At 36.7% G+C, this 26853-nt stretch overlaps 1 protein-coding gene across 1 annotated transcript in view; it reads right to left on the bottom strand.

Moving 5' to 3' along the window:
• Positions 1-26853, bottom strand: part of COLEC12 (collectin subfamily member 12) — a 126653-nt gene that overhangs the window by 22780 nt on the left and 77020 nt on the right. Inside the window, exons 3-5 of the mRNA XM_044683030.1 lie at positions 26132-26254; positions 7200-7298; positions 5399-6445 (exon numbers count right to left, since the gene is read on the bottom strand). Coding sequence (XP_044538965.1) covers positions 5399-6445; positions 7200-7298; positions 26132-26254 — 1269 coding nt within the window. The remainder of the gene's footprint in view (positions 1-5398; positions 6446-7199; positions 7299-26131; positions 26255-26853) is intronic.

Raw genomic sequence — 26853 nt, forward strand, 5'->3', positions numbered from 1 at the left:
GAGAGAGAGAGAGAGGGAGAGAGAGAGAGAGAGAGAGAGAGAGAGAGAGAGAGAGAGAGAGAGAGAGAGATGGTATGGAGTAGTACAGAGGTATTAAATTCGTGGCTTGAAGGCTACATGCAGCCCACAAACTCCACAATGCTGCTGCTGATCAGTTTAAAATGTAATTGGGAAATGTTTGGCAAAATAAATAAAATACAATGCAATATAAATAGTATTCATTTGTGGTTTTCTAATTCTGTAGGGATCTGTTTCTATTTGAATTTGACAGTCTAAGGCTGCAGAGATCTGTTTCTACATGAGTCTGACACCACTGGTATAGTGGCTAGAAAGCTGGCTTTGAAGCCAAGATCTGGGTTTATGTTGACACATTGTCTGTGATTCTGAACAATTTACTTAGTCTCTAAATGCTTAGGCAACTTTCTCATACCAAAAACTGCAGAGAAGGTGTTATCAGCCTGCATGCAGGAGGAGCTGCCTTCTCTCTGTAGAGGGAGTTTCCCTTGCCTGGATTTCCCTCTACCAATGAAATCACTATCCCAGTTTTATTTTATTCTTTTGGAGTCTGGTTAGAAGAGCAGTGGCCAATTACAAGTCTGATCCTACTACAGCTTTGAGCTGTTCCCTTTCTGACCTAAACTGGTTCACCCCCTCATTGGGTCTGATGGCCCCTCATTCTTTGAAGCTCATCGTATTGGTACCAGACTTGATGTGGACATTTGACTGACTTTGGCCCTAGCTAAAGAATTCCCAGCTCAGAAGTAGCTCAGAACTCCCAAGTTCAAGCAACCCACCAGCTTTAGAATTGCCAATAGCAGGATTACAGGCAGTACCACCATGCCCAGAATGAAATATTTTTAAAATCATAGTGGAAAGGGCAGTGGAAACAAGGTTTCAAATCTTGGCTCTGATACTGGGGTGATTATGGGCAAAGTGCTTAATCTTAATCATCTATAAAAAGGAAATAGTATCATTTATGTAACACATTTCACAGTGTTGTTGGAAGAAAGGGCTTTTAAAAATCTTGATGTGCTCTAGAAATGAGAACTATTTGCTTTTATGGTTTTTGAAAATATAAAAAAATGCCTGGTGTGGTGGGTAGAGCACCAAGTCTGGAGTCAGGAAGACCTGGGTCCAGATCTGGCCTCAGAAATTTACTAGCTGAGTGACCTGGGACAAGTCACTTAACATCTATTTGCTTCAGTTTCTTTCTCTGAAAAATGGGGATAATAATAGCACCTACCTCACAGGGTTGTTGTGAGGATCAAATGAGATAATTTTTTTTAACTTTTATCTTCTGTGGTGAGGGCTAAGCTATTGGGGTTAAGTGAATTAGCCAGGGTCACACAGCTAGGGAGTATCTGAGGCTAGATCTGAACCCAGGACCTCCTGACTCCAGCTGCCTCTATGAGATAGTAATTGTAAAGCATTCAGCACAATGCTTGGTACATAGTGAGGGCTATGTAAAGGTTACCTACTATCATTGTTGTTTTTCTAATCCCTAAGGTTAGGTATAACAGGTTATTAGACAACCCCGGATAGCGACTCTGATTTTCTGGAGAGTGTTTCTATTCCCTAAATCCCAAAGAAATTAAGGAAAGATGAAAGGGACTTGTCTCGTAAAAATATTTATAGCAGCTCTTTTTGTGGCAGCAAAGACTAGAAACTATGGGGATGCCTATTAACTGGGGAATGGCTGAATGATTTGTGCCATAGGAAAAGATAAAGAGCACAATTTCAGAGAAACCTAGGAAGACTTGTATGAACCAATGCAGAACAAAGTGAGTGGGACCAGGAGAACAATTTGTACAATAACAATATAAAGACAAATAGCTTTACAAGATGGACAAACTCTGATCAACACAAAGACCAGTCATTATTCTAGAGGACTGATTCAAAGCAGAGACAATGGACTCAAGATGCAAAGAAGACCGATATTTTTGGGCATGACATATATGGGAATTTGTTTGCTTGAGTATGCCCATTTGCTATAAGAATTTTCTTTTTCTTTTGTTCCTCCAATGGTTGGAGAAAATACAATTTTAATTGAAAATAAGCAAAAATTGAAAAAAATTTAAAGCTACTTTCTTTGTTAAATATGTCACTCCTACCTTTACTTGATTTCACAGTTTCTTGGCCATGAAGGCTGCTGGTTCTGGGCTAGATCTAATGTTTGCGCTAAGGTTAGTTAGCTGTATTGTTCTCGCTTCAGTGATCCTGGAACTGGGGAAGCTTCCTTCTTTCCTTCTTATGCCCACCCTTACTCTACACAATGAATTGGTAGGACCAGGAAGCCTCTTCTCAATTCTTGGAGTTACAAGAGTCTCTGTAGGTGATTGCTTGCTTAGAACAGATTCCCTCAGAGAAATGCTATGAAGTGTGGGGAGGAGATGACACTTAGATGACTTTACCTGTATATTCCTGAATATGAAGAAGGAACCTGGGTTCAGTCATTAGTGAATTTGCTGTTCAAAAATATGTGAAACAAGGCCTGGAATGTTCTCTGTGAGGAGCCACTGAAAAATACTTAATTTATAGTGAAAACAAAACATTTTCCTATAAAGGTTCATTTGTTCATAAATGAACTTCTTTCTAGAAAAAAGACTCAGTATATTTACACAGACAGCTTCTTTTGATTCACTTCTTGTAGAGGCCAAGAAATCTGCAGAAGCTGTAGTTGTGTCTAAAGCAAAGTTTTAAGGGAATACAAAGTGCAAGGCAGGCTTAGAGTAGACAAGAAGGATTGCCAGGAAAGCATTCGTGTATTTTGAGCTTTTTTAGAGTAAAGGAACTACATAAGGCCAATATAATCTAACAATGCTTGGTTCTTTAGTATCTTCTACCACTTTATTACTGTTGGATGATGTTTCTATTTACGAGGAGACAAAGAAATACAATATGAGAGTAAGATGTCATAAAGAAATAGATGTATAGAAATACATTTCTTTGGATTGGTTCATGTGGCCTATGTGTTATGTGATCTCACTAACTAGAAGAATCAATTCCTTTCATAAAAAATAAAATAAATACATGAAATTTTTTTTAGGATCAATTTCTAAAAGCAAACATCTAAGTTTCCTACTGTGTTTCTTTGTTTTGTAGATGGAACTCAAGATTAGATCAGCTAGTAATAATAAAATGTTTACTAGCAGGAGATCAACTAGGAAATATAACTGGCAGCAATAATTGTGACAGATTTGATATAATTGGAAATGAGGATTGTCTAGATTAGTGGTTCCAAAACCTTTTTGTCCTACCGCCCCCTTTCCAGAAAAAAATATTACTTAACGCTCCCTGGAAATTATGAAACTATTTACTGAACTCAGAATAGAATGTAATCCAAAAAAAGTGTGGCCATCTGGATCACTGCAGCACCCACCAGGGGGTGGTGGCACCCACTTTGGGAATCACTGGTCTAGATGCTATGTTCCCTACTATGGGTCTTGAAAAAAAGGTGCAGTTAATGAAAAGCTAGCATCTGAATCTACTATATTTTTCTCTATAGTTAGCTATCAATTCATATTGCCCAAGCATTTAGGGGAAAAACATAATATAACATTTTGGGACTAATACTTTAGTACTCAAAGACAAAAGCAGAAAAATATCTTTTGATGTTATATAGTATTAGTCTTCTCATCATTTGTTTCATTCCTCATTTAGGTTAAGAAGGAAAAGATTAAGTAATCATTTAATAATTCACTATAGGAAGCAGATTCCATGAATTCATGACTAATTTTTACATTTCAAGCATAGCCTTAATGACATATTATAGTCATTATGGGTGTAAAACACAACTTGTTACATGAAGCATCATTAATTTAGAAGTATTATGAGTAATAAAGCATAAAAAGGGAATGCCTGAGGACTTTTGTGGGCCTAAATATTTCTAATATTTAGATACTAGAGGGATAGAGATAAACCTAAATTCTTGAAGGATATGCCAAAAAAAGTATAAGTTCTGCAAAGATCATTTTGTTGGAAAGGTTTTGAGAATACACTCTGTGTGACAGATGTCTGTTATTTGATGATCATTCTAGTTAAGTTTGATGACCCTCACCACCATGTTAGATGTTGAATGTTGGACTTTTTGGCCATGGCAGCTCTGAAGACTCTTCCATTCAAACCTGCAAATGGTTATTAGCTCCTGTAAAGTACTGAGCATTGTGCTGAGAATGCTGTACAACAACAAACCAGACCTTGCCTTCGAGGACCTTACATTCTATCATCTACTATGTCACAGATGGGATGCAATCTACATTGGTTGAGCAATGGAAAGATAATGGAATATCAAGTCAGATATGAATGACATGAATCCTCAGATTTTTGCACGCAGCTACCATGCATTTTACATTTTTTATTGATGCCACATTACTATATATTTTCTAACAGAAAATTATCTGCTTCTATTCTTTGTTAATGAAATGCTTTTCAGGAATAATAAATTAGCTTTATTCCAGGGGATCCTCAAAAAAATTAATTTCGTTCTAGTTTTAAGCACTGTTTCTCAGTCCCAGGGCCCAGATCCCTTGAGAACTCCCTTGTATTCACTCAAGTCCTACAGAAAATTTTTTGACCTCCATATTTACCTCATCTTACAAAAATTTGAAGACAGACTAGGATGAGGTTTTTCAGGCCACCCGGATACTAAATTAAGCCTCAGTATAATAAAATTTGCTCTCATGTGGAATAGGGTATAAATGGGTCAGTTTTGGATTCTGTCCTAGGACTCTAATCACTAAAAGGACCTCATTATAATGCACTCACTTACAATATGGTCTCATACTGATACACTGGAGTACAATCGAACATAACGGACTTCTCTACTAGCAGAAATGCAAGAATCTAGAGCAAGGCTGAGGGACTTACGAGAAAGAAAACTAGCCACACTCAGAGGAAGAACTGTGGGAGGAGAAATACAGAAGAAAAACAACTGCTTGAACACATGGGCTGATGGGGATAATATTGGGGATGAAGACACTCAATGATAACTCTAGTCCAACTTATCAATAATATTGAATTAGGGCATGATCAATGATACATGTAAAACCCAGTGGAATTGTGTATCGGCTTAGGGGAGTTTGGGGGAGAGGGAAAGAACATGAAATATGTAACTAGGAGAAAATATTAAATAAAAATAAAAAAAAACGCAATATGGTCTCAGAACATGGGGTCTGAGGGTTGCATTTAATTTAATGAGGCAGGAACTGGATAAATGGTATCCCTGGAAGAATTAACATAACCTATAAAGGGGACTGGGGAAATTGGGTGAATGCCTTCTAACCTTTAGTTCAAGCTGTGATTCTTTGCACCAGGGCATAGGAGTGGCAAAGCTTCAAGAACAGAATTCAAAATATAAACTAAATAAAATAAAAATATAAGCTATAGGGTTTCCATTTACCTTGTAGTATCGTAAAATTCTTGATGAGTTGCCCATGCTTGGAGTCCACCAGCTTCATTTCCTCCATGATCACAGACAAGTTGGCCACTTCGATATCTAACCTTGATCTCATGACATCTTGCTGCATCCTGAGAGTTGTAGAATCCAAGCGAATGTTGGCCAGCGTATTGTTCAAGGAAGTGAGATCATCTGTGTGTTTAGTTAAGGTGTCAGTGCAAGTTGTCCTGACGTCATTCAGGTTGCTGGTCAGTGTCCGCAAGTGGTGGGCTGTGTAGCTGATGTTGCTAATAATATTAACTATATCTGTTTCAAAGAGTTGAAATCGTTCCTCTAGCTGGTTAAACTTCGTGGTGGTTCTGTTCTCTGACTCTTTGTGGTAGTCCTGGAGGTCCTTCAGGTTCTGTTCATTGGCTTGTGAGATGGTAGTGATATTGTCCAGCTGACCATTGAAAGAGTTAAGTTGGCTGTTCATGTCCTCTAGGGTGTCGTTGTTAGCTTTGGCTAAGGCAGAGTTGTTGGCAGCCAGGGTTTGCAAGTTCTGCACTTTCTCCTTAAGCCAATCTGTGTCTTTCCTTGCTTGAAGGAAAACTTGTTGCAGATTTTGAAAGTCATTCTTAATTCTCTGGATGGCTTGGCTTGTGTCATCCACAGACCTCTGCAGACTGTTAATTAGGTTTCTTTGTTGCACTTGTGTCAGATTCAGGTTGTTTAAGTTCATGATGACCACATTATGGGAATGCATTTGGCTCTGCAAGTTGCCCTGGAGGACGCTTGTATCTTGTTGTAGATTGTTGACGTAGCCATTGTAAGCCTGGAGGGTTTTGTTGACGGTGGTGATCAGGAAAGAGTTATTCTCCAATGTTTCTCTCATTTGGCTCTGTCTGTCATCCAGAATATTCCCGCTCTCCTGTAACTTCTCTAGTGCGTCCTTATTCTTGCTGGTTTTCTCTGTAATCTCATGAAGTTGTTGCCTAAGATCTAGTATGTCTGATCTGAAGGAGGAAAGTTCTGTGTTGGTGCTCACGGCTTTCTGCCCAGTTTGGTCGCCTGAAATAGGAAATGTTATTAATTAGATACGATATCACTGAAGGGAGTACAAGGGACATGGCTGATTTTTAGTGGCTGATATTTAATTGACATGCACTGGTATATATAAACTCTGGGAGTATGATCTGGCCATGCACAGACTTAGAACACGAAAAGCATGTGTTCCCAAACTGGGTAGCTTGAACTCTTAACAACCTGATTTATATGAATAAATCTCAAGAATGTCTAATATCAGGAATGCCAAACAACTATGGTTGAATAACTTTGTGCCCTCAAATTTTTCTCTGCTCTATGTCACGGGGTAGGATGTCATGGGGGGGAAATAACATTGCTCTTTAATAATCAGTTGTTTTTTTTCCCCTCTGGATAAAAAATTGGAGGAATAGAATTTGTGACCCTTCTTGTAGATAGGAAACTAATTTATAGAGCCATTTATAACTAAAAGCATATTAAACATAAACCTATAGAGTCTTTAATAAAGAACACTTAGTGAAGGGCATTTGTACCACTTTAAGATCAGGACGAGTCTTGAGATTTTATTTGGCCTACTAAAGATTTTATTTGATCTGCTCCCAAACCAATCCTTAGCTTTAAAACTTTCTGAACTGCACCCAGTGGAAAGACTATGAGCCAGGCACAATCTAAACATTCTCCTGACTGCCAGAGTATATACAAATTCTGCTAGGAAAAGCTTTGCTTATTATTTATGTGAATTAGAATTAGAGGAATAATTTTTGTTGTATTTGCAGATTACCTAATTTCTTCAGACCACTTTCCACTTCTGTGAGTTTCTCGTTGTATCTTAGATGTGATGTCTCCATGCCACCTGTAACATTGTCCATTTTCTCTACAACTGACATTTGAAAAAAAATAATGAATTAGTAAGAAGTATCCTTGTTCATGTTTGATTATAAAACCCCAACAATCTTTACTTTCTGTTTTAGTAACAATTCCAAAACCTAAGGGTAAAGATTAGGCAAATGAGGTTAAGTGACTCACTAAAGCTAGAAAGTATCTAAAGTCACATTTGAACTCAGATTCTTCCAGCTCTGGGCCTGTCTCTCTATCCACTGTGCTACTTAGCTGCTGCAAAGATTTCTTCTTCTTGTTCAGTTGTGTCTGTCTCTTTGTGACCCCTTTTGAGATTTTCTTGGCAAAGATACTGGAATGGTTTGCCATTTCCTTCTCCAGCTCATTTGACAGATAAGAAACAGAGGCAAACAGGGTGAAGTGACTTGTCCAGGGTCATACAGCTAACAAGTGTTTGAGGCTAGATTTGAATCTATGTCTTCCTTACTTGAAGTCTATCCACTGTGCTACCTAGTTGTCCTTTTCATGCTTGGTTTTTTTAGTTGTAAGATGGGCTGCCATTTCATTATAGCAACACATCAGAATAAATACAACTTAGTAAATAATAGAGTGATGATTACAAAATCGAGTAAAAACCCAAAGCAATCAGGATGATATAAGGAAAAACAAATGAGGAATCCTTGGCTTTGATTGTCCCCAAATACCTGAAATAGGTGAATAGGCAGATATTTGATATTTATATGGCACTTTGTGATTTCCAAAGTACCTTTGCAGTGTTTGCTCATTTATTCTTTTTACAATAATCCTATGAAGTAGCTGAGGTGAGTGTTATTAGTCTCATCTCTCATATGAGAAAACTGTGCATCTGAGACATTAAGCCATGTCCCCAAAGTGACATGACGAATGAATAGCAGATCTGCTACTCAAAGTCCTCGGATGCGCAGTTATGTTTTCCATTTTACCACTTGAGACTATCATGTTCTCTTTTACTCTTTGGATACTTTGTCTTGAATATTTTGTGATTATCTTGGACCTGACTTCATTTTAATAAGCCATGGGAATTCCCATTAAATATCATATTCTATTTGGTATTTATAAGTTATTTATTTCCTTAGCAGCATTCAGGGACCAAACATGTGGATAATTTTGGAAATAGTTTTCTTCTTAGAGACTTTTTTTTCCAGTGAAAAGAAATCCCTTACCTTCTATATTAGTATTAAATCTAGAACAGAAGAGAGGCAAGGGCTATACAATTGGGGTTAAGTGACTTGCCCAGAGTTAGACAGCTAAGAAATGTCTGAGGCCAGATTTGAACCAAGTTTCTCCAAATTCAAGGCATGGTGCTCTATCTACTAGGCTATGTAGCTGCCCTTTAAATCTGTCTTATGATCCTTCTTAACACACCAGGCAGCTGGGACATGCTATTTGAATAGGTGACATCATTGAAGGGCAGAGAAGTTAAACCATTCAAGATCACATAAGCCTCTGTTTTAACAGAAACTACAAAACGGAAGGATTTGACTCTTTGTCCTGGGCTCCCAGTTGCAGTCAACCAGCATTTCCTGAGTGCTTACTCCATGACAGACATTGTACTAATCATCAGAAAGAGACAAAAACTTGGTCCCTGCCCTCAAAGAGCTCAAATTCAGGGTCGGGGTGTGATTAAGAAGGAGAACACAAGTGCAAATAACTGTATCCGTGAAATCCAAAGACCCTGAGGGCCAGAAAAGGCCAGCTGGTCAGAGTTACCCTATATATCTACCCTGCCCTTGACTGTATGCCCTCTGGCTCCACTAGTGATGAACAAGTCAGGATGAGAAACCTTACATAGCTCAGTAGCAATCAGTGTCAGGAGTCAGAGAGAAGGATGCCGTCTATACTAAACCTGTGAACAAAAAAATATTGGGAGTTGGGGCCTGTTTCTCTTTCCTCAAAATACTGTGACTCTCTTTAGGGGTGGAAATGATCAGAATTCAGGGTCTAAGTCTAATAGTTTCTTCCTTACAGGAGGGAAAGATTGCCTTTTGCTTGTTCCTGAAGGGGAGAAAGCGAGTAATGAGGCTAGAGAATTGAACTCAGTCTTCTCCCAAATTCCTAAGAGTGGAGTGTGTCTGAAGCCTGGTTAAAGACTTAAGTCTGGAAGAAGATAAAAGTACATAGGATATATGGTAGTTATTTAAAAGGTTTGTGATTTTATTCCTTTTCCTGATTCTATAAATATGTATTAGAGGAGGGATGTATAATGAAGAGTTGACATAATATGCCATGTTGGAAGAGGCTAGGGAGTCTACTTCCAGAAAGGCAGGATGACATATAATAGATGTGACCTGTTCCCCAATTTGGAGTATGTGCTCCTGGTGTTGGTTGGTTCTCTTAATCCTGTGAAGAAGAGCCCAATTATTGATTGGCTATATAGCCTCTGCTGGAGTGTGTTGAGAAGGTGCTGGTCAGCCAGAGCCCTTTTCTTGACTTTAAATTTTTTTCTTACTGACATTTTCAAGCAAAGTGGCAAAAGCTACTGAAAATCCTCATAGGAAAAGACTCTTCCGTCTTTTATCTCCCCCATGAAGCTGCTAGGAAGTGAGTGCATGTCTTTGCTATAGTTTTGTCTCTGTTGTAATTTATTTCTTGTTTATACATGAAGGAGATTAGTGATGGCTATGATCTTATGATTGTGGGAAGAGAATTCCCCTCCCTTTGTTTTGATATAATCAATCAGTGACCTTTGATGTAATCAATCAGTGTTTGCCATTGAAGTGTGCAGGGATAGACAGGCACTCAGAGAAAGGAAGTAGAAACCAATGAGATGGGAAACTGATCCCATAAAGGCAAATTAAGGAACTATGATTGGTTCCTGAGATGTGACATGGGAGAGCTTGTAGGTGGAGAAAACTGCATATGAAGACGAGACCAAGGCTCTGGACACACAGGCTCTTGCATTCTTCTGGCTGGAGTTTGGAACCCTAAGGACCACAGGTTGGTGGAGAGCTTCAATCCATCAGAATGGCACATAGGGCGGTATGTTAGGTAACTCTTTACCTCTTTCCTACATTTCCCTCTCTTTACTATCACTACTTTGAAGTAAGAAAGCTACTAAAGCTACTAACAGCCTTATAATTAAATTTTAACTATTACATGGTCTTTGAAAGATAATGAGACAAGCCATCAGGGGTTACAAGAGAGGAGTCCATGCAAACTTTTGTGGCCAACAAAAGTCTAGCAGTAAGATCCTGAGGAAGATGCTGAGAGAAATAGCCTAGTTTTTACTAGTGGGTTTGAGTTCAGCAGTTTCTAAAATTAAGACTCATCTAATGGCTATACTGAATTCAGAAGTGTAGAAACTACTTCAAGTTTGAACCCACTTTCCCCAGAGAATGAGGTGTTATAAGGGAAAGTATGCCCGCAGGTGTTGGAGAAAGGGACTGTTTTCACTTCTGTGTTTGATATATCCTTTCAGTAATTATCAGTTTGTGAAAGCTAATTGATTAATTGGTTAAGTATAATTGGGGTGCTAATTATTAATGTTGTGTGACAGAGGGGGAAACACTATGGAATGAGGAGGTATTTCTGTCATATGCTATTAGAGAAAGAAACCTCACCCTTAGAGCCCTCAAGGGAAACATAGGTTCCCTCATTCTGGAAGATGGAGTCTAGAGCCATCACTACATATAAGTAAAAAATACTATATACAGAATTAAAAATGCTCACCTGTCTTTTGGTATACTTGTATGGTATAGTTATATGAACAGAATTCAGGAAAATATAGTAGATAAAAAAGGTTTTCTGGTGAGATTGTGATTGGTTAAATGCTTACAAATAATACCCCCTAGACTGAATGTGACCTCTCACTTTCCAGGCTCTGGTCATTTTCTCCACAGTCTCATAACAGCCTTGTCTAGGTTTTCCAGAGACTATTCTTTGAGAATTCTAACTCTTTCATTTCTGGAATATCTGCTCAGGGGCATCTCACTCTCCCAATTAGTGACTACCTCTCTCAGATCACTATTTCTGAAAAATCCCAGCCAAGCTTTGCTTCACTTCCCACTCTCTAGTCATTTCCTTCAAAGCCCTGCCAATAGCACATTAAGATTTCAAAGTTTTTAGCTCGTTGTCTCATTCTGCTTGTCTCAATGAGCTTTTTGACAGCAGGAACTGTTGTCTTTTTTTTTTTTTTTTTTTTTTTTTTGGTATCCCCAATACTATATAGTAAGTGCTGAATAAATGTTTTTAAAATTCATTCATTTGAACCTCACAGCAACCCTTTGAGACATATGTTATAGGCATTATTATTCCCATATATCAAATAAAGAAGGAGAAACTCAACGAGATTAAAGGACTTACCCATAGTCACAAAACTAGAAGGCATATGATGGAAGGTTTGGTAGTAGGTCTTTCTGACTCAAAGTTCAACACTTTGCCATGGTGAAAAAATTTTGCTAATAAATTTTGCATCAACATATCATATATATCACCAGTATACTTCCAGTTGAATACCAATGCTGCTTCTCTGTTGGTTGCAATAGATTATTTTTTTAAAAAAGATTATTTTTCTTTAACTTTTTTTAGGCAGCTAGGTGGAACAGTGGATAGAGTGGTGGACTTGGATTCAGGAAAACCAGAGTTCAAATCATGTCTCAGGCACTTATTAGCTGTGTGACCCTGGGCAAGTCACTTAATCTTTTTTAACTTCAGTTTTCTCATCTGTAAATTGGGGATATAAGAGCATCTCTCTTACAATGTTGTTATGAAGATAAAATGAAATAACATGTAAAATACTTTGCAAACCTTAAAGAAGTATGTAAACGATGATGATTATGATTAATCTTATTTTAAACAAAGAACACAGTGTAGGTTATTTTGATTTCTTCAAATATTCTAATAATTAAAAGATGAAAGGGAAACAAAATGAAAGATATATCTGTGCGACCAACTCCTCTGCAATGTGGTTGGTTTCTGCCTCTGAGTAGAGTTATTTTATTGTCCCAACATGCACTTTCCATCGAGATCTTCCTGGTTCCTTCCTATGTCTGGAAGGAGGAAGTTGCTGTATGAGTTGGAAGACTGTGGTGTTAGAATTAGTTCCTCAGCTGGCAATGGCAAAAAATACCCACAGGCTGATCTGTAGATCACAGAAAGACTCAGGAAAACTGAGGCCTATTGATAAACTTTTGATAATATGGAATATTGATGGTCCAGTAATATAGATCTAGTTTTAATAATTTTCACTCTTAATTTATTTGTTTTGTTCTTATGCATATTTCTTAGTCCCTAGGAACAGTGTTACAACTGCCTCAGTAAAACAAAAATAAAATTATTACACATGGACAGGAACAGGAAAAAAATTTATAATGTTTACACATTTAGATTCTGCTTGATTCTCAAATCAAAACATGTTCCTCAGGCTGTGCTAAAACCACAAGAAGATCCTTAAGTCTCGCCCTATTTTGCTGGCAGCAAGAAATTCCTCTAAATATGCTGATGGTCACTCATTTTTCAGTCTCTTTATTTTTCTTATTTTGGTTTAAAAAGTCATAGAATTGGTAAAAAAAAGATACCTTGAGTTTACACAGTTTAAAAAAGAAAACAAATAGATGTTTTAATGAAAATATTAATTTCACTTGGGATTAGCAAGGGAACTACCTATTTGCCCTGTCCACAAGTGTTAATGAACTAGCTACACATAGCCCTGTGTGTATCTGTGTGTGTGTCTGTGTGTTTGTGTTTAAAAATAGAGCTTTAGTGTAGAGCTGCAAACTTCAGGCTTGAGAAGATGGCAGTTTGCCTACTGCATACAAATAACAGACTGGTTGTGATCCAGAACTAACACTTGCTGTAATAGCCCACAGCATTTTCCTTGGTCCTTATTATTAACTTTTTAACACAAAACATGTGTTATCTTACTCTAGAGACCACAAGTCTATCAACCTATGGCCCTTGTTAGATAACTCTTGCAGAAGGAAAACATCATTGATAGAAAAGTGATACCAGCAGCCTGGTTTGTAAGGGCTCGTTTTTGTGGGGTCATTTATTTCCTGATAGAGCATTTCTCTTAAGCAATATTGGTGTTTCAGTGACTGTGCAAAGGATGGAAAATTTTCAACTTGGATCCTCCTCAACCTAGATGTCCTTTTCCTAGTACCCAGATGTTTCCCCTTCTCATAGCCTGGATCCAAATGCTAATTTTATCTTCATGTTTGTAAAAATACTGAAATGATTATGTTTTTACTCATGCCCAATCCACTCCTCCACTTCACCTCTCCATACCCTATCTATCCTTCAAGTTTTAATTCAAATCTTATCTCAATTCTAAAGCCTTCTGCAATTATTTGACCTTACACTGATCTCACTTTTTTCTGAACTTTCATAACACTTTTTCTTCATACCGTGCAACACAACACTTTTAGAATCATAGGAACAGAAGCATAGACCTAGAAGATATTTAAGAAGTTAGTCTAAATCTTTCATTTTACAAATGAAGAACCAAGGTTCAGCAAGGTTAAGTTACTGGCTCAAAGGCACACTAATATTAGGTGTCTGATGTAGGATTTGAATTCATACCTTCCTGCCCCTAAGCTCATCATTCTACCATTATGGAAAAATTTTATTGAAAAATTTTGTTTCAAAACAATTCAATAGTTCAGGCTTGAATCCCTAGGACATTTCCTATTGAATACTCACAATGTCTTGAAAAATCTCATGTAAGACAACATGAATGAATAGTTAAGATTTACACTCCAGTAGTTTTCTATTAGTCAAAAGAAGAGATGGGTGAATTGCTTTAAAAATTATTACCAATATTGACCATTGGTTTTTATCTTAATTTTGTTTAAAATAGTTCATTTATAAGTTTTAATGTGTTTTTAAAAAAAGGGTTCTATATTTTCTTAATGACTTTCCTGTTCTTTTTTATATATGATCATATGGTTTTTTATATTTGTTACTAATATTTCATGTTAAAAGAGGTAATATGATGTGGTGGATAAGGAACTGGCTTTAGAGTCAGGAGGATCTGGGTTTAAGTCTCACCTCTGATACCTATTGGCTGTATGATTTTAGGCAAGTCACTTAGGTGTCCTAGGCAGTGTCTTAGTGTCCTATGCAGCTTTCTAACATTTTAAGTTGTAAAGCAGGTGCTGGTCTTCATGGGCAGGCAGAATTTCTTCAATGGAAGTTCTTAACATTAATAACATCATAGGTCTATTAAAATATTTATTATGTTAATTATTTTCTTAATATTGAGTCATACTTGCTTCCCTGGAATAAATCTAGCTTGGTCATAAAAAATTAAAAATGCATAGCTATAATTTCTTTGTTAGTATTTAAAAATAGTTTTGTTTCAATATTAATTTGGTAATCTAATTTTCTTTCTCTGCTTTATCCCCTCCTGGTTTAGCAATCAGGACCAAGTGAAGCACATAGAAACAGTTTGATAGAGTATTTACTTTCAGTTATAGAAAATAGTTTATGTGGCATAGATGTGATTTGATTTTTATATTTGTGATAGAATTCACTATTCCATCTGTACCTGGAGTTTTTCCTTGAGGAATTTACTTATTTTTTGAGGTATTTAGGTAATTTGTTTCCTATTTTGATATTTTTAGTACTTTATTTACTTTTTAAGCTATTCATACAGCTCATTTAGACTGCTGGTTTTGTTGCCATATATAATTAGGCAGAGTAGTTTCTGGTAATTTTCTTTTATTTCCTTTACTGTTGTGAATTTGTCCTTTATAGTTTTGATTTCAATAATTTCATTTTATTGTCTAAAACAGTTCTTAGTTTTCTTGATGAATTTGGTTTTAAAATTATTAATCTCACTTTTTAATTTTCAAAATCTCCTCTTTTAAGCTTGTTTGAACATTAATTATTCATGGTTAAAGATTCTCTCAAGTTCTCAGTTTTCAGAATAAAAGTTTCTGACATCATTGAGGTATCATTTTTCCTATGATGGAGCATCTTTAGGTTTTATAGGAGAGTTAATATTGCAGTGAAGGTCAATTTCCCTTGATTTACTCTGTATTTCATTATAGCACCTTGTCTTTAGTAGTCTTGAGCTATTCAAACTAGTCTGTTGATAATGTAAATTGATCTTTCGTGGCTGCTTTCAAGTCTCTATATTTGATGTTAAAACTCTAGAAGTTGACAATCATATCACTGAATGAATCAAACATAAGATTCTACTTTTTCCACATCCTATTGAGTGTCATCCTGCCCTCTATTTCCAATATAGCCAGACAATTTAAAAAATTATTTCCTTTAATACTCGGACTATTTGCTTCTTTATGTTTTTCTGGAAGACTAATAATGCTATGATTTTCTGACTGCATTCTGCTCTCTATCTCTTTTTCATTGGTTGGTAGAAACTTAACTTATATTCTCCCAATTTTTCATTAAAAAAAGGGTGCTCTGTTGTTTATTCTTTTGGAACTTCACTTTTCATTTTACCTGGACATCTTCCACATTTTTCCATTTTATCAGTTATCATGTCAATAAATGTCAATTATCATCACCTTGAACTCTTCCTTCAATGAAACTGTTTCCAGTCTTATAGATACAGATCTTTTTATATTTACTATGATTCCAAATCACTCTGGACATTCTTTCAATATATCTGTTCTTTCTTCTAAAAGTATAACTTTTGGCTGGGCATTTTCTCTCACTGTTCCCCAGGCCTGGAATGTTCTTCTTCTCTTTTCCAACTACTGACTTCCCTGGCTTCCTTTAAATCCTAACTAAAATCCTATCTTCTAACTCCTCTTAATTCTAGTGCTTTCCTTCTGGTAATTAGTTCTTATTTATCCTATATATCACTTGCTTTGTATATTTCTCCCCATTAGATTGTAAGCTTCTTGAGGGCAGGAACTATCTTTTGCCTCTTTTTGTAACTGTAGCTCTTAACACAATGTAGAGTGGTTTCTTTTGCTTATTTATTTCTTTTGGTTATTCTTTCTTTTCCCTCCATGCTTTTTTCTGTGAGTTTTTTCCACCTTTCTTTTCTTTCTTTCTTGTTCTTTTATTTTACTTGGCACATTTGTCATTTTTTTGAGTTGGTGCAGAAGAAATGGGTTTAATCATTACTATTCACATCATAATCTTGCTGCAAGTATTAAGCATTTATTAGGCATAAATAAAATTGTTTCTCCAACCAAGCGGCAAACACTATGGGGATTCTGTCAGCACTTCAATATTTTGACAAATTGAGGATTTTTTTTTAGTGGCACAGTCTCTTCAGTGATATAGACTGCAATCTCATAAACTTCTCTGAGTTGCTATTGTCAATAATTTCATCATCTAGTAGTCATATTTATAGTGATGGGCCTTTGAATGAAACATACTACCAGGACCATAAGTTGAGCCTTTAAAGCTTGATTGGTTCTATAAGTGATTGTACTTTCCTAATACAGTCTTTGAGAATGCCAGGTCACCTCCCTACCATAAAGCTACTTTAAAGAAAAGTATAAACATGACATTAACAAACACTTATTACACATCTATTATGTTGAGGGCACTCCTTCAGGAATTAAAAGTATGAAGAGGGAAACAGAATGGTGTAATAGAAAGAACACTAGGGAAATCAATAACTAATTTTATTCCCAGTTTTTTCTTATAACTTTTTTGCTTTAAGCAATTCATTTTATGTCTCTGACTATTGAGATCTCAGTTTTAGGGGGCAGTTGTGTGGCTCAGTGTATTAAGAGCCAGGCCTAGAGACGAGAGGTCCTAGGTTCAAATCTGTCCTCAGACACTTCCTAGCTGTGTGACCCTGGGCAAGTCACTTGACCCCCATTGCCTAGTCCTTACCACTCTTCTGTCTTAGATCCAATACACAGTATTGATTCTAAGACAGAGGTAAGGATTTCTTAAAAAAAAAAATCTGTTTTCTTCTCTGTAGAAGAGGAGGTTGGGCAAGATAATTTTTAACTTTTCTTTAAGTTCTAAGTTCAAATTAATTAAGTTAAATTCATTTATAAATCATCTTCTATATGCAGAATCCTGTGTAGGGCTCTAGGAGAGATCGAAAGTTAGAGTTCCTGTCCTCATGTAACTTAGTGTCAAGTGGGAGGGAATATGTGATATGTACACACACACACACACAAGATATAAATGCATTAGGGAAGTACAGAGCAAAATATTGTGAGGCAGCTTCCTATTAGTGCCACATCAGATCTTTGTCCTAAAAAACTAGATACAAGTTTCAGTTAAGTGTATTGGAGAAAGCTTCTGTCTGTATCTCCAAGACACCAACCCTTTGCTCCCAAAGCAATTGTAGGTCAGTCGAGACAACAAAACCATACTGTTTCCTCTTGGCATCTGTTTCCTTCCTATAATTACTATCCCTATGTGGCAATATCACTTTTCAGGAACAATTCTCTTTCTTTTTGCACTAAAGCCTTGCATTTCAGTAAAAGAACTTTAAATTTGATTTCATTTTTGATCCTTTGGTAGATCTGTGATTTCATGAAGGACAGTACTTCTTTCAATGATGCAGAATGCAACCGATCTAAGGGTACCTATCCTGCATCTTTCTTTACTTGTTTGACTGTAAATTATTTACAGAGATCCCTTAATGTACTTGGGCATCTTCTTCCAGATCTCTTGACACTTAATGAATATGAATGGAACCAGTGGCTATCCATTGGCTATTTTACTTATTAGGTGACATTGACAACTGATGACTGAGCAGGGGAGTGAAATGACCAGATTTATAAATAGTCCAGATCTATTAAGTAACACTTATTTGTGCAGCTTTCTAAAGCATGTGTCACTTAATATTATGTATTACAGCAAGTTGTGTGCACCACTCTCAGCCAGTCAACATGCGTTTAATAAGCACATAGTATTTGTACTTTGTATGTCCCCTCAAACACAACCCAGTTCTCTGTAACGATAAGTGCTTTAAAAATATATTGATTGACTGAATTGTAATAAAAACCCTACAAAATTAGCTACATGAAGGAGAAAGTGGAGAGGGAAGGAATAGAATGGAGTTATCTCCTAGCAGGCCAGTGAGATGGTACTGTGGCCTCTAGATGGTGCAGTTGATAGAGCACTGCGTCTGGAGTAAAGAAGAACTTGAGTTCAAATTTAACCTCAGATACTTTCTAGCTGTAGATCTTGAACAAATTACTTAACCTCTGTCTGTTTCCTCGGTGTAAAATAGGGATCATGATAACAACTACATTACAGAGTTTTTGTAAGGATAAAGAAGATAATACTTGTAAAGTGCTTAGCACAATGCCTGGCTTTTTCCCTTCCTCCCCAAATATGCATCTATATTGGATACTCCAAAAAGGCCTTATTCACTATGAGTGAAATTCAGCAAGGACTATCTTTTAATGCCTGTATTCTCCTGGTGATTTCATATGGCTTCCAAATATGAAAGACTATGATCTCAGAAGAAATAAAATCATAAATCAAAGGGCAAAGGAAAGATGCATGGTGGCCATAAATAGAATACAATATGCTATTGATGGTGACTTAGACTTAAGAAGCATAGTAAAAGGTCTTATTAGGATCTTGTCTGATTAAAAAAGAGATGATAAACACCCTGGGTGGTACAGTGGCACCCCAAGATAAAGAACAAAAAGAAGGCATGCAATGCATTGGATGACATCCATGGAGTAATTGTAGGAAAACATGAATGGCAACATGCATTGGTGATAAGATTACACTCACTGATGATATCATAGATTTTCAAAGTACTGAAGTAAAAACATTGGACTTTATCCAATGAGGTTGAATTATGGAAATACAAAAAAAAAAAGTCTTGTTATAAGACTGTTTCATGGCCTGGATCCCAACAACAGCTGTGTCATAATCCTCTAGTTTATGTATATAAGTACATATCTTTGATCCTTCTTATTTGATGGCTATTTCTATTTTGGTAAAGTCAAAGTCTTTGTGTGATTGTTGAACCACTTTCAATGATCTCTGAATAATGGTGGAGATTGGGGAAGGTGCAACATGATTAGAGATGGGCAAAATGTTCTGATTTTCCAGAAAAGGGAGAAAGTGGAGCCTATAAACTATAGGACAGTCAGATTGATTTCAACTTTCTGCCAGAATTATGGAATGTGTTATTAAAGGGATGATTAGAGGACATCTAGAAAAAGAATTGAAGATCGCAAAGAGCCAACATGATTTCATCAAGGTCAGCTCTCATGTACATCCATCCATCCTTCCTTCCTTTCATCCTTCATTCCTTCTATCTGTCCTTCCTTCCTTCCTCACTTTCCTCCTCCCCTTCTGCCTTCTTCTCCTCTTCCTTCTCTTTCCATTCCCCCATTTATCTGTCTTTGCTTGTCTCTCTCTTTTTCTGTGTTTCTGTCTATAACATTTGACAAAGTAGTTTATGCTCCCAATGTGGGAAATATAGAATATTTTGGACTATATATTAGTATAATTAGGTGGTTTTAGAAATGGTTGAATAACCAGATGGTAAGAGTAGTCATTATGGTTTTATGTCAATTTGGGAGGATGACTAGTAGAGTATACCAGGTGTGTCTGTACTTAATTCACATCTGCTTAACAATTTTATCAATAACATGGATAAAGGCTCAGATAGTATTCTTATCAAGTTTGCTGATGGTACAAAGCTGGGAAGGATAATGAACTGTGTAAATGGAATTAACTTAGTTTTCCCTCTTACACAGTGGAAGACTGAGTCAGGATTAAAAAAGATTTTGACAGACTAGCTTATTGGGCCAATTCTAACAAGATGAAAATAGAGACAAATATAAAGTGTAACACTAGGCTTTAAAGAAATCTCCTTTCCAAGTACAAGGTGAGGGAGATCTTTGTAAGGGAAAGGTTATCTAAACATTTTATGGGCATTTTAGTGGACCACAAACTCAAACATGTGAATGGTTTGATGTGGCAGCTAAAAAAGTGGTTGTGACTTTATTAAGAGAATCAAAGATTCCAGGAATAAGGACATGATAGTCTCACTATATTGTGTTCAGATGAGGCCACATTTGGAATATTGTATTCTTTTGGGGCTCCATTTTAAGAAGAGTATTGAAAAGTTGGAGAATCTCTAAATAGTGAAGAGTATTGAGTCCATGCCACTCAAGGAATAGGGTATTTCTAGATTAGAGAAGAAAAGGCTCAGAGGAATTAGAATACCTCTCTTCAAAATTAAGCAGAAGGACAAATCAAAGTACTAGATCTGGAGTCAGGGAGACCTGAGTTCAAATCTGTTCATATATATATATATATATATATATATATATATATATATATATATATATATATATACTGGTTTTGTGATCCTGGTAAGTTGTTTAATCTCTGATTGCCTCAGTTTCCATTTCTGCAAAAGGGAGAAAAAATAGCAAAATTATTTGTGTGTGTAATAAGGAACTTCTGGGACAAAATGGAGGACATCTTGAGTGACAGTAGTGTTGGTTAAAGACTTTGGAATGTGCCCAGGTGGCGTGAGCCAGGGCCAAAAGACAGTTGGAAGCACCCCTATAAATACCCTTGGACAACAGCACACCTGGTCTCAGATTTGAGAATCCTGGGAGAAGGATGGCTGAAGGGAGGGTAGGCCTTAGACCTGCAATCCAGCATCTATACCTGAGTGCCATAGGAAGCCATTCTACCTGCTATTAATAGAGCTGAGAGAGAACAATACCATAGTTAATAAGAAGAACACCATTAGCCTTCCTTATCCTTTGGCTTGTACCACGGCTGAGTCAAGCCAGGGATTGAGAGAGGGAGAAGGAAAGCTCCAGCCTATTGTCAAACTCATCATCCATTTAATTTAGATCACCTTATTCATTTAGATTAGTTTAGCATTCCCCAAACCTCTGTCCTTATTTCCTTGTTCCTAACCCATTAGATAAGCAAATAAATCCTGTTGCAGTTCAATCCAAAGAAGATTGGTGTTCCTTTCCTAATTGGTGAACATCTACAGCTAATTAGGGGAAGGGACTTATCAAAACATGGTCAGAACAGTTTATCCATTGAGCACACCTACAACAGCCCAAACCAACCCTTTACCATGGAATCCAAGCCCAAGCCAGGGGCTAGAGGAGTTGTTAAACACATATATCTCCCATCAGATTCTTGGCTGGGGCACTGTTGTAGAGACAGAGGCTTGGCTAAGCTGAACTTCTCAAGTCCTGGGGTTACTAGCACATTGGGTAACCACGTAGGCAAACACATCACTCACTAGCCCAGATCCATATATTATTTGAGGATCCAGACCCAGCTTGGCAGACTCAGCTTAAACTTAGCAGCCTTTTCTTATTACTAATCTGCCTCCTATTTATGCACAACATACGTAATAGCATTAATTCCCTTTGATGTTGTGAGGATAAAATTGAATAATATTTGTAAAGTACTTAGCAAACCTTAGTGCTAGTTTCTTTTTATTAATATTATTAGGAGTAATGAATGGAAGAAGCAAAAAAAAAAAAAAAAAAGCAAATTTAGTCTTGATGTGAAGAAAAGCTTCCTAACAATTGGAACTGTCCAAATGTGGAGTGGGAGGTAGATAAGTTTCTATTCCTTGGAAATCTTTAAGACTCAATAACTTTTTATTTAGTATGACCATAGAAGGGATTCTTTTTCATATAGTAAATGTCCCCTTAGGTCTCTTCCAACTGAAATTCATTAATTCTCCTTTTTCCTTGAAAAATTCTTCTATTGGTTTTCTTGTTTAATAATTCAAAATATTCAGGGATACTTCAGCTATGTGCCAATGTGCTTTGAATGAGTAATAATTCATATCTGCCTTTTAGAATCTTTATCTTTTGACAAGGTTCAATTCAGAAGTCACCTCTGCGATTGATACACTATGGCACAATTGAATGTAGTAGACTTTTCTACTAGCAGCAATGCAATGACCTAGGACAATCCAGAGGAACTTATGAGAAAGAATGCTATCCACATCCAGAGAAAGAACTGTGGGAGCAGAAACAGAGAAGAAAGATATATGATTGATCATGTAGTTCAAGGGGGATATAATTAGGGTTTTGATATTAAAGAATCGCTCTACTGTAAATATGAATAACATGGAAATAGGTTTTGAACAATGACACATGTATAACCCAGTGGAACTGCTTATCAGTTTTGGGAGAGGGAAAGAAAAGGGAAGAATCATGAATCATGTAACCATGGAAAACTATTCTAAATTTTATAAAAAGTCACCTCTGCTTTGAAATCTTTACTGACTCCCCTCTCATCCACTTGCTAATGCTTCCTCCTTTCTCAAATTATACTTTGTGTTAGTTTATCTATTCAAGAAACTTGTACATTTGAACACAATATCTAAAAACAAGAGAACTGTATGAAACTAAACATTCATATTCGGAGACCTGGAAATTGAGGAGATCCTTGCATTAAAAATCCAAGGACCTCCTTTGAAGTCAGGGGCTGTTTCTGTCTTCATATCTCCCTTAGTACCTTACCTAGTACCTTGAACACAGTAAGTGCCTAATATATGTTTGCTAGAGTGGACTGAATGGCAAGTTAAAATTATAGATAGTTTATTTTATCTACTTTACCCCTGTGCTTTGCTGAGCTACAAAGGCTAGGGGAGAGTATATATACAGGTAAAACGCTTTTGGTGAAAGGTAACAACAGTGCACAAGACTTTATGAATTAGTGGTTTTTGTTCTTCCCCTCGAGTATCCAAAGAATCTGCAATAAATGAAGTTTTCAAAGCAGCTTTGTGATCTATAAATCATGGGCATATTGAGGACATCGTAAGTGAAGAGTTTAGAAGAATCCCTGCTGTTCACATAAACCTTTTGCTGCAATAACAGTATTTTTTTTTGAAAAGGTCAATTTTGGGTCTGTTGAAAGGGAAGAAACAAAAGGGAGAATGGGTGGAGGTGAATGGGGGAGGTCAGGAGGTGGAATTTCAAAAGTTCCTTTGGAATATTTCCCCAAGACTCAAGATCCAGTACATTCAGAACAAACACGTGACATCAAAATAAGTCTTTGAGGTATTTGGCTTAAGGTTCTGCCTATGTAATCTGGTCACTGAAACTGTCTCCCCAGTGAGAAAGACCATAGCACAGCCACGGGATATGCAGTTTTTTGTAAACAGCTGAACTGAAAAGAAAGGAAGTAGGCAAGAATTATTCAAGAAAGTTGTACTTTTGAGCATAATGCTTAAAAAAAAAATAAAGGGAACAGGAGAACTATATGAGACCAAACATTTATATTTAGTGATCTGGAGAGCGAGGGGATGCTTGCAGTAAAGATCCAAGAAAGAGTCCAGGTGGTCTTTTTGTTCATTCTTCTTCCTTTCTAAGGTCATAAAAATGGAGGGAATAACATCTAAAAGTCCCAGAGAGTCTTGCTTTTGGAATTTTTCTTGTGCCTTGGAATCATTTCCTAGGAAAACTAAAAACTGGCCAAACGTTAAAGGTAAGCTCTTCAAAGGAAAGGGCTGTGCCTTGTCTTTCTTTAACAAATGTTCAACTCCAAGGGCTTAATATCCTTCTCTATAGGAGCCCCCTAGAGAGACTCGAAAAAACTTAATTGTGACTGCTTGATTTTTTGTTCACTGCTTCTGCCACCACTAATCATGTTTATACAAACTGAAAGAAATGGAAAGCTGAGTAATTTGTCAAAATCTGCTAAGCTGAATCATTCACAACAAAATAAAACTTTTCCTTTTTTAGTAGTTTCTTTTTTTTTTAGAGAGGAACTGCTTTCAGGTAACTACAGTTCTCCAATCAATCAATCAATCAATCTATCTATCTAATATATACCTATATGTAAGAGAATATATATGCATATATATAATATATATGTGTATATCTCCACACACATCTTGAATACGAATCACTTTTATTTATTGCATCTTGTTTATAAAATATAGGTATCCTTTACTTAGGTCAGATTATCACAACTGAAAGGGAATAAAAGATCTAGTAATTTTCCCAATTCTTCACTGTCTCAATTCATCAGAGAATAAATGGGAAACTCCACTTTATGCTTTATTCTGAGTATACCTGGCATTAGAGGAGAGACTGAAGAATACTTCAGTAAAATACCTAGCCATGCATGTGATAGGTGTTGTATAACACAGTTTGTTTTTAAACCAGTGGTTCCCAAACTTTTTTGGCCTACCGCCCCCTTTCCAGAAAAAAATATTACTTAGCCCCCCCTGGAAATTAATTAAAAAATTTTTTTTGTTTTTTGTTTTTGTTTTAAACCCTTAACTTCTGAGTATTGTCTCATAGGTGGAAGATTGGTAAGGGTGGGCAATGGGGGTCAAGTGACTTGCCCAGGGTCACACAGCTGGGAAGTGTCTGAGGCCAGATTTGAACCTAGGACCTCCTGTCTCTAGGCCTGACTCTCAATCCACTGAGCTACCCAGCTGCCCCCTTAAAAAATTTTAATAGCAATTAATAGGAAAGAGATATGTATTAATATTTCTACCTTTTTCATAAAGTATAGTAAAGAAAGGTATAAATTAGAAACATTGAACTTTGAAATTATGAAACTATTTATTGAACTCAGAATAGAATGTAATACAAAAAAAGTTAAAACATTCGAAATTCCAAATGCACCTGTGGCCATCACTGCCTCCCTGGATTGCTGCAGCACCCACCAGGGGGCAGTGGTGCCCACTTTGGGAATCACTGCTTTAAACCCTTACTGCCTACAGTAGTATCAGTTTTAAGACAGAAGGGCAACAAGGGCTAGGCAATCTGAGTGAAGTGACTTGCCCAGGGTCACGCAGGTAGAAAGTGTCTGAGGCCAAATCTGAACTTAGGTCATCCCTACTCCAAGTCTGGCACTCTATTCTACCTAGCTGCTCCTATACTATAGGGCTCTGAAGAACGTGAAAGGTGTGAAGAAATGTCTAAGACACTTGCATAGTTAGGAAAACTGTCGTATCCCAACCCTCCACTCCCAAAGCAGCTGCAATATGGGCATAGTGAAGGGAGCAGAGAGGTGGCAAGTCTTTGAATTTTCCTTTTCTTATGTGAGTTGCACAATCTGTCAGTCTGAGGGAAGGCAGCTGAAGCTGGCTGTTGAGTTAAGGTTATTAGACTCTGTCCATGTTTGTGTGTTGAAATCAGAGAAATGAGCCTGTCTAACATGGATGTCTCAGAAGAGTTCCATAATTCTTTGTTGTTTTCCACTGGTGACTTTGAATTATGATACTTTTGCTTTTAGTCACAGAAAGGGGAAAAAATGCTCAAACTAGAGAAGAAAATTTTACTCAATCAGATTAATTCTATGAAGTACAAAATAAAAGGGAGATCAGATGATTGGGGGGCAAAAACCCAAAAGAAACTTATTTTCCTTTTAATTCAGGAAAGTTAACTGAATTGCAGCTCTCATTTTCACCTATATTATCTTTCAACTTTTTCCAGGAAGCATTTATATTGTGTTATAGATATAATCATCAAACTAGCCAAAACCAACTGTGACCACAGTAAATCTAGTAAGGAGAAAGGGGTGGAAGGCTGTGTGGACACTGGCTGAAGGAACTAGTAGCCATGGAGATTTTTTATTTTATTTGGCCATCATCACTACGGCTTTACTGTGTGCTGCCTCCAAGGTTTTCATATGACCACTAAGATAGGACAGGAAAAGGCAGAGGAAGAAAGTGTAGCTGGAAATGATAATTCACTTAGCAGAAAAGGAAAATTATACAACCCAAAAGACCTGGAAAACAAAAATCCTCTCCTAGGTGGGGGAGAATCGCTGAAATGAGGCTAGGGATGTCTTTCTCCCTTAGGCATTATAACTGACCTAAAGTAACAAAGGTGCAGGGTCCAAAGTTATGTCACTAAGTTCCATACAAGTAAGACACTTAGTTTTTATACTTGTGGATAAATTCCTTTTTATTCCATAGTTATAGAACTTGCTGTTGGAAGGGAAAATTCATATTCTACATACCTTTGTATCCCAGGATGGCTACTGTGATCGTTAGCAAGGCACACAGAATATATAATAATATGATAGAAAACTTCAGTGCCCAGTTATTTTTACATTTCGTACATTGTGTTCCTTCTTGAATACCTGCAAGAGAAGAATATATTTTAAGAACTGTGCCCAGAAGGGTTATTTCAAAGTTCATACTCGAGTATGTATTTAAACAGATTGATTAAGAGGATCTCATACACATATGCTATATATGTGTGTGTATACATATACATATGTATCTATACAAAGATATTACATTTGTGCTTCTATACTAAAATAGTATTTTAAAATGGATATGTTCCTTGCGTATCATGTTAGCAATACAAAGCTCTTGGAGAAACTATCCATATGCAATAATGACTATATTCTGGGGTCATGGATTTGTTTCACTGCATGGAACAAAGTCTCATCACAATAATAATATTTCGGTGAAAATCTCTATAACAAAGGTATTTCAAAGCCCTGGTCCAATTGCTTTTTAGTAACATGACAAAAGAAAAATTTTAACACAATGGAAGAGCCTAGAATTTATTGTTGTTGTTGTTGAGTCATTTCAGTTGTGTCTAAATCTTTATGACCACATTGGGCTAAGATACTGGAATGGTTCGCCATCTCTTTGTCTGGCTTATTTTATAGATGAAAAAAATGAGACCAATGGGGTTAAGTGACTTGCTCAGGGTCATACAGCTAAGCAG

Source organism: Gracilinanus agilis, chromosome 1 (assembly GCF_016433145.1).
Source record: "Gracilinanus agilis isolate LMUSP501 chromosome 1, AgileGrace, whole genome shotgun sequence".
Lineage (NCBI taxonomy): Eukaryota > Metazoa > Chordata > Mammalia > Didelphimorphia > Didelphidae > Gracilinanus > Gracilinanus agilis.